Source organism: Nesoenas mayeri (assembly GCF_963082525.1).
Source record: "Nesoenas mayeri genome assembly, chromosome: 1".
In the NCBI taxonomy this organism is placed as follows: Eukaryota; Metazoa; Chordata; class Aves; order Columbiformes; family Columbidae; genus Nesoenas; species Nesoenas mayeri.
This window is the reverse complement of record NC_137541.1, coordinates 8,773,591-8,788,617: the sequence shown is the minus strand read 5'-3', so window position 1 is coordinate 8,788,617 and position 15,027 is coordinate 8,773,591. Positions and strand designations below refer to the sequence as shown.

At 40.1% G+C, this 15,027-nt stretch overlaps 1 protein-coding gene across 3 annotated transcripts in view; it reads left to right on the top strand.

The window, feature by feature from the left end:
• Positions 1–1,640: 1,640 nt before the first annotated feature.
• Positions 1,641–15,027, top strand: part of DMTF1 (cyclin D binding myb like transcription factor 1) — a 35,250-nt gene continuing 21,863 nt past the window's right edge. For all 3 annotated transcript variants that reach the window (XR_013922346.1, XM_080347595.1, XM_080347594.1), the window contains exons 1-6: positions 1,641–1,736; positions 8,277–8,393; positions 8,893–9,012; positions 10,036–10,130; positions 10,833–10,947; positions 14,027–14,103. Coding sequence is in view for 2 of the 3 variants with exons in the window: in XM_080347595.1 (XP_080203721.1) it covers positions 8,285–8,393; positions 8,893–9,012; positions 10,036–10,130; positions 10,833–10,947; positions 14,027–14,103 (516 nt within the window). In the remaining variant the exon portion in view is untranslated. The remainder of the gene's footprint in view (positions 1,737–8,276; positions 8,394–8,892; positions 9,013–10,035; positions 10,131–10,832; positions 10,948–14,026; positions 14,104–15,027) is intronic.

Here is a 15,027-nt window from a genome sequence, read left to right as displayed (position 1 = left end):
CCAGAGAGGTTGTGGAGTCTCCTTCTCTGGAAACATTCAAACCCACCTGGACACATTCCTGTGTGATCTGCTCTGCTGAACCTGCTTTAGCAGGTGGGATGGACTAGATGATCTCCAGAGCTCCCTTCCAACCCCAACCGTTCTGTGATTCTGTGATTTCCATTGCAAAAAACAGGGAATGACAGGCAAGGAGAAGTCATAACCACCAAACTGTGCAAAAAGTCTTGCAGATCTGTGATTAAAATACAGGATGGTGGCATATAATTCCCAGTGCCCCAGTCACAAAGTTTATCATCATCATATCTCACTACAACACATCCTAGAACAACACCACTATGTAAAAGCTATATTTAAAAGCTCTCAAGGTTTGGGGGATAATGACACTGAAGGTTCACCACATAATTAGCCAAAAGGCAGCTTTGTGATGTAAGTGCGATGAGATTTTTACACATAAAAACACAGGCAGGGGATTCCACTCACCCTCTCGCCTTGATGTACCCAGTGACTCTGTGAGGAGGCTCAGTGAGTGACTTTATTTTTGCTAACCCCACAAGGTGGTGAGCATCACGAGCTACACACCACTAGACACTTCTTTATTCTCATTTTTAAAGCTCATTATGGATTAATACGCCTTTTTTTTTCTTTCCTTGGGTTGTTAGGCAGGAGGGAAAAGGAGAATATAAGTGTAAGTATATATATTAGTATATCAATATAAGTTGGGGAATGACCTATTAGAGAGCAGCATAGGGGAAAGGGACCTGGGGGTCCTGGTGGACAGCAGGATGACCATGAGCCAGCACTGTGCCCTTGTGGCCAAGGCCAGTGGCATCCTGGGGTGGATTAGAAGGGGGGTGGTTAGTAGGTCGAGAGAGGTTCTCCTGCCCCTCTACTCTGCCTTGGTGAGACCACACCTGGAATATTGTGCCCAGTTCTGGGCCCCTCAGTTCCAGCAGGACAGGGAACTGCTGGAGAGAGTCCAGCGCAGGACTATGAGGATGATTTAGGGAGTGGAGCATCTCCTGTGTGAGGAAAGGCTGAGGGAGCTGGGGCTCTTGAGCTTGGAGAAGAGGAGACTGAGGGGTGACCTGATTAATGTTTATAAATATGTAAAGGGTGAGTGTCAGGGGGATGGAGCCAGGCTCTTCAATGGTAAGACAAGGGCTAATGGGTTCAAATTGGAACACAAAAGGTTCCACTTATATTTGAGAAGAAACTTCTTCATGGTGAGGGTGCCAGACACTGGTGCCCAGGGAGGTTGTGGAGTCTCCTACTCTGCAGACATTCAAAACCCGCCTGGACACCTTCCTGTGTAACCTCATCTGGGTGTTCCTGCTCCATGGGGGGATTGCACTGGATGAGCTTTCGAGGTCCCTTCCAATCCCCGACATTCTGTGATTCTGTGAAGCGCGGATGGAAACTACAGCTTTTCCCTCAGGGCTGGGCACAGCGACCCTTTCCCGCCTCCCGGGCAGCGGGGACGGCAAAGCCCCCGTGCGCTTTCTCGACCCACCGCTCCGGCGGACCCCGCGCCGTGCGCTTTGTGGCGCCGTGGCCGAGGCGGAAGCGACGGGCTGGGCTGGGCGGCGGGCCCTTCCGGCGGGCTGGCGGGCTGGCTGCGCCTCACCCCGCCGCTGCCTCCGCCTCCCCCACTCGCCGCTCGCTGTCGCTCGGCGCCTCCATCCTGGTACTTGGGATCTCCATCCTGGTTTCTCAAGTGCCCGGACCCAAAACAGGAAGTAAGTGCGCGGGGGCCTGCGGGCTGACAGGGCCGGGAGCGGCCGGGCCGGGGCGGCGCAGCGCGGCGGCGGGATGAGGGGATCGGCGGGGAGAGAGGCGGCCATGTCCGGCCCCGCGCCTCAGCCTCCGGCCGGACTGCGCCGGGCCGGGTTGGGCTGGCAGAGGAGCCGGCAGCGGTCTCGTCCGGCGCCGCCGTCCGCTGAGAGAACGGGAAAATGGCGGCGGAGGTGGCCCGGGACCAAATGGCGGCGCTGGCGGCCGGGGGGCAGCGGGGGGTGAGGCGGGCCCTGAGGCGCGGCCTCCGCCCCGGGGCAGCGCTGGGCGCTCCGGCCGGACCGTGTCCCGCCGGTTCTGCCGCGGTGCCCGTTCCGTGTCCCCGGTTCCCGTGTCCCCGGGCGCTGCCGGCAGCGCTGCGCAGGGAGAAATTTGGAAGCGGGGTGGGGTGTGTGCAGCAAAATGGGGAAAACTTGCAGATTACCAAACCTCAACCCCATTGGGAGGGCAGGAGAAGGGTGGCGTGCGGGGTTGGTTTTGTTTTGTGTTTTGTTTCTTCTTCTTGCTATTTCTGTTTTAAACTCCCTTTACCTTGATGTCTATAATAAAAGACCACCTGCATGAACACGTTTCAATCTCCCGATTTCCCTTCGCTGAGGCTGCGGTTGGGGTATCCTGAGCTTGTGGCTTTTATCTGGTTTGTTTTATTTTTTATTTTTTATTTTTTTTGTTGCCAGCGATAGTTGTGATTTGAGGTTGCTTGGGGCTTTGTTTATGAGTCTGAAATGTGTAACTTTGCCAAGATCAAGACTTTAATCTAAAAGCAGCACCAGGCTTTTCTGCACTAGAGTTATGTTCCCTGTTTTCCCAAAATAAAAGATTCTGGTTGGAAAGACCTCCCCCCCCCGGCATTTTTTTTTAATTTTCTTTTTTTATTTTCTCTCCTTTTTTTTTTTTTTCTCTCTTTTTAGAGATCTCTTTATTCTTGGTTGTGGACTTAGACACACTGAAGTGTCTTACAGTTCTAGCTACTCTTTAGCTGACAGATAGTATTTGTGTGTATTTATTCACAAAGAGTTCCCATTATTCGGCTCCACCTGCCCATTGTAAGTTACGTTTTTAAGTAATCTAGAAAATGTGGTTTGTTTGCCAGCACTTTCCTGGTCATTGATGTAAGTTGGCTTCTTGACAGCGTAGTTAAAATCCCATTGCAGGACCAGGAGGTGTTTGCTTTGGAGTGAGATGGACAAATCAGAGTCAAATTCTGATTTCCACCATTCCACATGAATATAATAATAGCAAGAACTTCATGCTTGTTTTCCAGGTACTTACTGAAACTTTCTAGATCATGTTTATGATTTACTGAAAATATTGAACATTAATTAAAACTCCTTATATACAACACCTAAAATTAACTGATTTTTGGCTTAAACACTTAAAATTATAAAAGGTGGATGTATAAGAGACAAAAACCTCCATGTGTCTGTACCATATTTTACATTTTGTAATAATCCCCTATTTATGTGCTTCTCTGTCCATCAGAAAGCAGCAGAGCCGTGGCTTTGTTTATCAATCTCATGCCTCATACAATTAGGATAACAGTCAACTTTTCATATTTTATTGCACACTAAATTTCTGCCCGTTGTTTACAAAAGTGAAGTTGTTACTGGAATTCTTAGAATGAAGCTGAATTTACATGAAAGAAAATATTTGGTTTAGTATGTATCAGTCTTATCAAGATTTTTATCCATAGTCGTAAGGCTGTGCCTGAGAGCCATTTTCTGTTACTGAAAAAGGAAGCTTACAGCTTTCTGTGTTTTTTTCTTTTGAAAGAGCTGGGACCTGGGGTTTGGTTTTGTTTTGATCCCCTCCCCCCCACCTTGTGACATTTAAAGCACGTTCAGTGCTTTTTATTAAAATATCAATGGATGGAATTGAAATCATGGAGTTCTGCCAAATTTGGATCGATGCAAATGCGAACAGTTTGTCCCATTGTGTCTCCCTGTTTTCTGTGATGGTCCATTTCTTTAAATACCCCTAATGAGTATAAGTAATCTCATACTGATACAGTTTAATAAATCTTTGTGTGTCTTGAACTCAGGTATTTGGTTCCTTCTGTTTGGTGTCTGTCCAGTTTGGTTCTCTCTTAAATCCATTGTTGCAGCTGTTAAAGACTATTTCCATGTGGTGGATTTTTAGATCTGAGTGGAACCCACTTAGCGTGTATAAAAGGTTTTTTGTTGAATAATCTTAGAATTGGCACTAGTTGAATAGTAAAAACTCCTAATCATGTAGTTTAAGTATAGACTACATAAGAGCCATGGTATGGAACACACTAAACACTGAGGCTTCCTTGAATATGAGGTATATGGGTCCTGTAATGACTTTGTTTCTTTTGTGTTACTCTTGAATTAATGCCTTCAAATCCCAGTGCATCCCATGTGGTTGTTCCAGTTAAATGCCTTAATAGCCAGAAGTCTCCCTTAAATAAACTTCAGTTTTTGCTTCTTACAGCACTTAGTGCAATATGCTTTTTTTCTTTTCACCCAGTGCAGAAAACACAGCCTTTAATACAGTTTCATGTAGAAATTTGGAAAGATTTACAACAGTCCACAGAAGACTAGACATAACATTCAGTTAATAACTAGGCATAATGACAGGATTCTGTCTGCAAGGGTAAAAATACTGTTTCTTATAAGTGCTTAATTTCTACTGCCCACAGAATAATTGAGCCCATCTGCCTGATGAAGATGATTTAGAATTACAGTAATTGTGTATAAAAATGTTCAATTTCTTTGTAACTTGGTATAAAGTCAGATTGGTGGGGGAGGAGGCTTCTGCCTAAATCTGCTGCATGTTTCTCAAATAAATAACTGCCCTATTATGTGGCTTTAGTGGAAAATTTATATTGGAATTCTATATTAAATTATTGTTGTAGGCGAAGTATTTTCTTGTCTGTTTGGTTGCATGTTGAAACCTGTTTAAAATTATAATGCAACTCTTAAAAATGTTTGATTTGGTAAATGCACCCAAAAACCTAACAAGCCAAAAAGTGCTTATTAAATTTGCACTGATTTCTAAGCTGCTGTCTTAGAAGTTTAAGATTACATTATCTTCACTGTATTTCATCATACACATCCATACTGTTAAAGTATGTGCATAGAACGTTTCTTTCCCCCACAAGCTAACAACCTTCTTCAGAATATAAAATATTGGTGATAGATTAGTATCTTTATAAAGACTGTTTGAATCAAGGATTAAAGAGAAGCTTTAGGTGATGCATTTAAAATTAAAGCAAGCTTTTTGTTTTAAGTAGAAAGCAATGCCTTTTCAAAAGCATACCTAGTGAAGCTGTGAAAAGAAGGTTGTTTTTTAGAGGTGATGTGACTACTTGTGTCGTAATTCTCACTAATTAAGAAACGTTGGCTGTCACTAACTTTGTGTTTAATGTGTTCGAGAGTGGATGTGTAGTAGGTTTGCAGATGTCTTTATTAAACAGAATTTGCATGGCCTGTCCTAAAAGACCCCTGCGGTGGCACAGCTTCGGCTGTCACCCCGTGATAAATCAGGGACGTTGGGCAAGTAGTGTCCCTGCAGCCCCGTCAAAGAAGCTGCAACAGCGGCGTTGTCCCTTTAGCAGCACTGTGCTTCCTCCACTGAGCTCATTGTCAGCCCCAGGTGGTCCTGTCATATGTCGTATTTGATATATCTTCAGCATATATGGTAGTTCCATCATTATTTAAGTGTAGAGCGGGGATTTTCATAAGATACGGAGATTGTTTCCTGTTCACACTGAAGAACCACCGCAGTTACTCAATTACTGGTTTTTTGTCTTCTCACCGTTTGTTCACTAATTCATGTCTTTATTGGTTAATGCCCCTGTTCTGGGTAAATGTATCTTGAAAAAACAAGTTTGTTTCCTTCCTGTTTTTTGTATTTGTATAGTCTAATGAATAAAAAACAATGTCCAAAACAGGCATTTGACTTTGATTTGACTCCTAACGTTCTTTGCAGTCAGTTTTCAGTTGAGGTCTAAGGCTGTATCCATTAAAGTTGATGGGAATTTTCCAATCAAATCAAGGATTTGGCTCTTCCTACCTTCTTATTGAAACTTGGTTATGATTAGTGTGTTTACTCAGAAAACTTGAAATACGCTAAATCTCAAGTATCTGTCACAGAACATTCTCGTTTAGTCCTGTTACCCTGGCACTTCCAGACAAACAACTGTAGCAGCTGCTGATCGTGGTGGATCTTCCTCCCCACCTTTGATGGAAGTGCCAGGTTTGGATTTATGGACCCCATTTATGCCATGTCCTCTTCTAATGTGGTGAACCAGCAAATGGACAACGCTAATTATTCTGTGGTTTTGACTTGGAAGACTAATCCTATAATCATGTTCTTTGATTCTCAGCAAGTCCTGAATAACTGGTGAAGGAATGGCCCTGGTTTGCTCTCTCTGTGTTCAGGTTTCAGTATTTTGTGTTCAGTTTTCAGTATTCTTTCAATAAAAAGAAGGAACGGTCGTCTGCGGATGATGCTGTAGTTTCCATTGCTTCTAGATCAGCTTTAGGTGAAGCGTGTGATTGACGCAACGTGTTTTATAAAAATAAACCTTGTGTCTTTCAAACATTTATAGTGGTGAGGATAAAAATAGGTACTTTCAGCTGATTATAGAAAAATGAATGTTATCACTATCTGTTCACTTAAAATTAAAGAAGAATCCTCCGTGGCATTTTAGGAAACATTGGGAATTTTTGCTGCAGTGTTCCCTGTAGTAAAAGTTATTCAGAACGTACATATGAACATGAAAAAGTGAATGTGTTTCTTTTGGCCATCCAGAATTATCCAATTTCTTCACTCCCAAAAAGCCAAATTAATAACTGCAAACTGGGTTGAAGAAGTTACAGTCTTCTCATTTAGCTGTAGCATGTTTGATTTCTTTCTTAATGTTTTAGAGTTAAGGGTGCTTCTTAAAAATCAGGACTGCAGCTGTGCAGCCGACATCGCTTCTAGTGAAGGATGCGGCAGAGGCAGTAAAACACAGATGAATCCCAGGAAAGTTATTGCCTTCTATACTTGTATATGGCAAAGAGCTATTGCTGACGATAGATAAGAAAAAAATTTGAGAACCCTCTGATTTAAAATGTCAACAGTATCTGAAACTTTTGACACATTCAGTCTAGGAATCAGTCACTACATGTGCTTAAAGATGTGCCAAATATTCATTTGAGCTCGAGAGGTGATAAGTAATTTCATTGAAAGACTGGCAGTAGTTTTATCCTCCCCAAAAAAAACCACTGCTCTTGGGAATCTTCAATACAAAGGAACATGTTCTCTGATTAAAAATTAAATCATTTCCTGCTGAAGCAATATTGTTAACATTATACAGGGGATTTAAAATCTTGGTTGTATGTTCCACTTACATAGTGGGGTATCCCTGCCTGGTACATGGAAGCTTTGTAATGTGTGGAGTTTTTTTTTTTTAAGCTATAGGCAATGATTTTTTTTTTTAACAATGTAAGTTAAAATTGTTGGTAACAGTATTTTAGCTTCAAAATAAAAGTTACAAGTCATTTTTTCCTGTTAGCGTGAGAAAACACATACAAAGCACTGAGCACTTCAAGGAGAAATAAGTGATACTTACTTTTAACAAATCTCTGTCACATACAGTCGCCAAACACAGGTGCTCAAATCATTGCAAAGCTTCCTGATGTTATAGATGTATTTTCATGTAGCTTCTGCAGCAGATTTCTTTATATTTGATGGATTAGAATTATTTTGTGGGAGTTTATTTCTAAATCAGTAATAGTGCTAGTTTACATTGAAATTCTTATAGGCCTTGGGTTTCTTCATGGTATTTTTATAGTGGAAATGAGATGATCAGAAGTACTTTTGATTACCCTAATTAACTGACTTCAGTGTGTACTGCCTATCCTGGATAACTTATTTTCTGAGTAATTTTTTATACTGGTGATTGCCCGCACCCAATTTTTCTGTTGCTTCAATGGTAAAGAAGAAGTACTAGCTTCAAGAGTTGGTTATATGCATGGAAAGAGAATAACACTTCACAACTAAGCAATCTGTAAGTGCAGCTATGAGTAGTGTGACACTACAAGAATATTTCTCAATCCTGACTAGCTGTAGGTTATACCATAGTAAAATGATTAAATGAGCAGTGAAACAAATATTAGTGAGACAAAAAGTATCAGATGTGGAGAATTTAGAAATGCTGAAGAAGTAATAGCCTAGGTTTGTGTTAAAAAAAAAGGTCATAGTAGATTACAAATGCTCCTAAATAAGGAGTTTAGGTACTATTTTTAACTGGAAAAGCAGATTTGGAGCTATGTGATGTGACCCTGTGCAATGTATAAGTATGCAGGAAAAGTAAAGGTGGGTGAATGTCTTAAGCCGTGAGGTTTTTTCATGTGAAAGGACAGACGTTCATCATTCTCTGCAGGAGTTTATGCTGGTTGTTTGAGATAAGGGATGCAGCATTATACTCAATGTCTGAGTGCAGAAAACTAACCTGCGTGTTGCTCTTTCAGGTTTGAGTATGAGCACAGTTGAAGAAGAGTCTGACACAGTGACAGTAGAAACCGTGAACTCTGTGACTTTGACTCAGGACACTGAAGGGAACCTTATACTTCATTGCCCTCAAAATGGTATGGAATTATATTGCATAGTATTTTTTTCTTATTTTTTCATTTATCCAACCATTGTACTTCCCTGCCTTCAAATTCTGTGAGGTACTTGAATTCTGCTTACTATGCTGCGATTTGTTCTGTTTCAGTTTAAAGAAGGATAAAGTGTCAAATTAGGTGTCAGTCAGAAAATTATGTACGTATATGCCCAACAAGGGTACAGCTATTCTGATTTATTTTAGTGGAAATGGGTTCTTAGAACCAAGCGTGTACCCAAGTTTGTGTAGACTTAAAGATGTAATGAGCTGCAGATGGAACGTACAAAGAAAATCTATGTTGAAGAGGGCATGTGAATTGTTACAGCCCATAGCTCAGACCAAGTTCCTGGGCAGCAGTAAAACACCGAACCAACCTATCACATGTGCTTCTACCTTGTGTTTTGGTCCACTTTGTTAACAGATCTTGGTCCAAAGCTCCACTTTGTTAACAGAAAGTAACCTGCGTATGTTTTTGTTGTTAGAAACTGATGAAGTAGACTCTGAAGACAGCACTGAACCTCCACACAAGAGGCTTTGCTTATCAGAGGATGATCAAAGCCTTGATGATTCCACTCCCTGCATTTCTGTTGTTGCAGTTCCAAGTAAGTTATTTTATGTAGAAACTTTTCTGTTGTTAAATGTTAAATGTCGACTCTTTGGATCACATTAGAATATTTTTGCATGTTTTATTTAAAACATTTCATTAATATACTAAGATATAATCTTTACCTCTCAGAGCCTTGGATGGTTTTCCAGCAATTGTTATCTAGACAGTACTGGCAAAGTAAACCTGCCTTACCGATAGAGAACTGCAGGCACTGCTACATTGAATAACTTGAAGGATAAGTGAATGAACAACAAACCAGATGCTCTCCTTCTCCTTCCCGCTCTCCTTCTCCTTCCCGCTCTCCTTCTCCTTCCCGCTCTCCTTCCGCAAAGAGAGATTAAGGTTTTTTAATGATCAAACAGTATAGGCAGTATTTCATGTTTTGTAATATTGAGATGAATGGCCTTTTTAAGGTAGAGATTGTTGTGCAAAAGGTAGGCTGAGTACTGGATTAGGCTTAAGGAAGTTGATTCAGTATTAGATAGTTCAATATATTCAGTATAAATAGTTCAATATAAGGGAGGCACAACCAGATCTAGCAAGTTAAAACGCCAATTTACAACACCTAGAGCATCTCTTTATTTGGTGGAACTTAGTAGAAATGCCTTAGAAGTAAAGGCATTATAATGTTGAAGAAAAACTGGGGAAAAAGAATGCAGTGGAAAGATTTGAACATTGTCCTTTAGTAACTGGAAAATCCAAAAGACAGGGCTGGAAAGGAATCATTAATACCGTACCAAATGTTGGCACCGATTTATTTATATACACCTTTTATTTATATGTATCACATCAGGCCTCTAGTTATAGTCAAGTGTAAAACTGAAGGTTTCAAAACCCATACTTAAATTTTATGAAGAGGAACAATTGATAATAATTTTGATGATTTTACTGTGTCTACAAATAAATACAGAATAATACCGCTTTAAAATTTTCAGTGCAAAGGAAGCAATTTAAAAAAGGTGTAGCTTGCCTAAAAATCTTACAGAGAAATCTTACAGCTAACTTAGCCATTCTCAAGTTTCAGAAAATGATCAGAGCTTTGAGGTGACCATGACTGCTACCACTGAGGTAGCTGAAGATGAGATTAATGAAGGAACCGTTACTCAGATACAGGTACAGTAAAACTTCAAAATTGACCTATTTGATGTACATTTTATATAAATTGAAATGAGAAAGGTTATTTTTCATATGAAACTGCTGTATTTCAACATGGATCTTTTTTGTAAAATGTCGTGCCTTTGAATCATTTTATATGTGAAAGAGGTTATTTGTAGTGTAACTTACTGCCCAAAGAACAAAACAGTAAACATTAATAGACGTAATCCTGATAATTACTTGCTCTGTGGTGATCTGCATAGAAGACAAGTTTACCTGTTATTTCTGTCATTCTTTGATTATAAATTAAGCTTTATAACAGACCTAAATGTGCCTTGTCTTGCCACCAGTCCTAACAGTTACATGCAGTTCTCGTGTGTTTACTGTGTTTGAAAGTTCCAGATTGGAGATGCTGGACATAGTTCTCTTTCCACCAAAGCCAGTGAGTCTCCTCCTACTCACTGTTCAATAAACAGGATGAAGAATATTCTCTAATTAACTCTCACAGCATCTATATGTTAAGATGCTAACTCTTACTCAGGTGTCTTAAGAAAGGTGAATGTACTCTTAATGCCATATCTAAAACGTGGCACTTTCTGAGCAGTCAGCAAGGTAACTAAGTGTGCTACTTTCATTTTCCTTCAATTTATGCCTCCATGTTAAATGCAAGGTGATAGAACTGAAGATCTTACTGGATGATTTCATGTTGGTCTTTTCAAGATTCTTCAGAATGAACAGTTGGATGAAATCTCCCCAATGGGCAATGAAGAAGTGTCAGCTGTTAGTCAAGCCTGGTTCACAACCAAAGAGGATAAGGATTCTCTAACAAATAAAGGTAAGTTATTTCAAATTCAGTTCTCCTGTGCTATAAAAAGGTAAGCTATTCCAGATCTCTCCGAACATTTTGCAGGTTGCATAAAGTAATGTCCGATCTGGCTTTTTTAGTGAAGATATTTGAGAAGACTGATTCTAAAAATGCTGAGATGGAATGAATTAAGTGTGTACCCTCCCTCTTAGGCTTGTGTTTGTTCCGTTTGCACTTCTACCTGGTTAGGAGATGGGAAGCTGCAGTCAGAAAGGGGTACAAAAAAATTAATCTGTGCTCAGGTTAATACATCTTCCTCCAAATAGGGCTTATTAGTCTGGCTGCTGTGTTGTGATTCATATTAAACAGTTTCTGGAATGGAATTCCTGCAGAAGAGAGATTATGTAGGCCAGGATCTACTGAAATAATCACCACTACTCCTAAAACTGCCTCCCCACTGGCATTCCTCCTTTTCAGAATGTGTCTATGTAATCATGAAGTAGCTGCTGAACCTTAGAGGTTTGGGATTTTGTTTCTTGTGGTGTTTGTTTGTTTGTGGTTGGTTGTTTGTTTGTTTTTCTCCAGGGGAAGTGCCTTTCCCAACCTAGAGAAACATCTTACTGACAAATGAGGATGTTGTCTCTCCAGTTTCCTCAGTCTCTCTGCTGTTTTTCCTACTCTGAATTTACCTCTTTCAAAGGGAAAATAATTTAAATCTTTTACAGTCAGTCCAAAGCAACTAATTTTTGTATTATAAAACTTTAGGGAAAAAAAGTAATGCTTTTCTTTCACAGAAGTAAATGACCTCTTACTCGTTGAGTTCTGCTTCAGAGAGCCGCATGTACTGCTGAGTGAGTGAAAAAATGTGGGTGAAATGCAAAGAGATGTGTTAGATGTGGAAAATGCAAAGAAAGGGAGCTGAGCAACTCTATGATTGACCATTTCACTCACTAATCCCAAATGTGCACTGACAGTTGCTTCTAACAGCCAAGAAGTAATTTCTCCCCATTTTCTCTGTCCTTATTTGTTAGATCTATAGGGCTTCAAAGCTATTCAGCATTCAGTCCAAGGACTGAGGTGGAGATGGGATGGCAAAGAGATCCCTTTGCATCACAGCACTGAGGCAGCTGGGTAGAAGTAGGGAGAAATCATGTTGCTAGAGTTGCTCCATGGTGAGAAGAAGCCCAGAGATGATGATCATTCCAGTAGCCAGTGGTGAATGACTTTGGTTATGAGCAGCACATTTTCGGCTGTGACTGGAGGACCACGTACTGGTGATTTGGGAGAGAAATTACTGTTTTCACGTGACTTGGTGGCCTCATGTTTGATGTGTGTCTTGTTAAGCATATTAGAATCTTCCTGCGTTTAGAATCATAGAATCGTTATGGTTGGAAAAGACCTTTAAGATCATCAAGTCCAACCGTTAACCCAACACTGCCGAGTCCTTTTGTTCCTTTTGTAGCCATATCACAGATGAATCAAGTGACCACACATCACAAGTCGCATTTACAGTTGTGAACGGATGAGGGCACTAAATCTGGTGATTCTAATTAAGACATGAATAATTTGAGGAAGACATTTCCAAGAAAATATATAGAATAATGGAATCATTTCGGTTGGAAGAGACACTCAGGATCATCAAGTCCAACCATAATGTAACTCTAGCACTAAACAATGTCCCCAAGAACCTCACCTATATGTCTTTTAAACACCTAGAAATATATCTAGAAATGTGTTTGAGAATCCATACTAGCTGAACCTTTATTGGGATCTCTGTGCTGCCACAGAGATGAGCTGTGAAAGAACCCCACTGTGCATCTCCTTTTACAGTAGCTGGGAGTTCAACATGTGTTGCCTGAGCTTGTCATTTTATAGCAGCCTCCACCTGGTAATGCTTTTTCTGAAGACCTGTGGGTTATAATATAATAATCATGGCACCGAGTATGCAGACAGATGAAGTGCAAAATACATTCCCTTTCCTAAAATAGCTGGGTGTTAAAGATTATTCCATGTGAAGTGTAGCGGTGTCCCTTTAAGTCAGTTTGGATGCTCGGATAGAGGTGTGAATGGCAGCTACAGCAGCAGGTTATTGTTCTCTCTCTCTGTAGCTTTGGAAGAGGAGATTGAAGCCATCAGGCACAAGTTTTCTCTCATCAGTTCCAACAGAATTAGTAATAATGCCTGTACTTTTCATTATAATTGGATTTGAGTAAACAGTCTCTTTGGCTTGTTCTGCCTCTCAGCTCTGGTAATTAGCAGGCTGAGAAAGAAATACCCTGATTTTTCTGAGCAGAGATGGGCAAGTAGCCAGCACACACCAGTATGTAAACTGGGTCACCAGCATAATCTTAATTATAAGTGATCATTAAAATGAAGTATGGTGTGAGCATGAGTGGAAAAAAGAGGAATCTGTCTATAAATTCAGGGTAGGAATGTTTTAATGTTTTATTGATAGACCTCAGGTTTGCAAGTTTCCCTGTGAATAAAGTTGATTGGTTTTGCTTTTAAAGCTCAGCTGGCATTGTAGTTACTAAGGGCATAGAGAGACAAAATATAACGTTTCTTTCTATTGGTCTGCCACTTTTATTTGGGAAATAAAACACTCAGCAGGAGTCTTTATCTTGACTGTGACCACTGGGCATTATTCCCAGTTAAAAAAAAAGAGAGAGATAGGGACCAGCTTGTCAAAATCAACTGGGTAGAGCATTTATGTCCATGAAAAGCACTCACAGTAGGTAACGCTACTCGCATGTCGGGAAGTGGTAAGACATACAAGAGAAGCCCACGGTATTGCCAATTCCTCAAGTAACATTTTGAGTTGCATTTTAAGTCCCAGCTTCCGGAATTATATTGAGTGCATGGAAATTTCAGCTGTCGGTTTAAAGACAGAAATTTTCTAGTTGTGGCTGAAGAGAAAGCCCGTAAATGTGTCTTGACAGCACAGGGGAATCCATGTTCTGTTTAAAATTATTTCTAGTTAGTTTAAGTAGCTAAAATAACTATTGTTTTCTTTGTTGGTTGTAATAATGAGGGTTGTGTTTTTCTGATATTTTTGTTGTGTTTTGCTAACTTTCACTTCACTAATTAGTTTGCCGTTTCTATATTTCAGGCCATAAATGGAAGCAAGGGATGTGGTCGAAGGAAGAGATTGACATTTTGATGAGTAACATTGAGCGTTATTTAAAGGTATGTGTTATTATCTGCTAATTAACGTGATGATGCAGCCCCTGCTAGAAACCAACTTTCTTTAGCACTTCCCAGCATGTGCAATAAGTGATTCTGATCGATTTGTAGTGAAAATGGTGATTACCCATCTGAAATAAATAAGATAATTGTATCCGACCCAGAATGTAACATTGCCTTTAGTTTGTGTACTGATAATAACCCATTTTAAAATTTCACGTCAGTGTGCTTAAGTGGCTTAATCTCTTTCTCTGAATATTCATCACTCATTTCTTCGGTGAAGACAGAAGAAAAATTGCTCTAGGAATAGAGATAATTTTCCTTACAAAGTGTTATATACAACTTCCAGACTTCTTTGATGCTCTATATGTATTTGTTTGCTACACTAACAGGATGCCAGTGTTGGCTTTCTTCCCCTTAATACATAGTTGTCAGAATTAAGTGCAAAAATAAGCGTGCAGTTAACATGCTGACAGTGATAATTGCCCATATTCATATTGCTGGTTGGCTTACAGCTGAGAATGTATAGCCTGAATATTAGGGGTTCACCCACCTTCATTTGTGAATCAAAAAAAAAGCTCTGAATTTAGTCTTCATTGGTTAAAAAACCCTCAGTATTCATCGTAGAAGGTGTGCCTGCCCTTTAACCCTATTAGAATTTCTGCCACAATATCAGTCATAAGTAATACTTTTTAAATCTAGAGAAGCTTTTTTAAGGTAGCTAAATAATTTCTTTGAGTTACTGATAACTCATTTGATTCATTATTTTCCCATTTATCTGTTCTCTTCTACTGCTTTGAATAACTGAAGTGTAGTGATTTTTAGTTTAAGCTGAAGTTAAACTAAAGCTTTCCTTTTATCCTTAACTCTAATGTTTTTGTATCAAATTTGCTTTTAATTTCCATCAGAATAAGAAGAGTAGTTTAA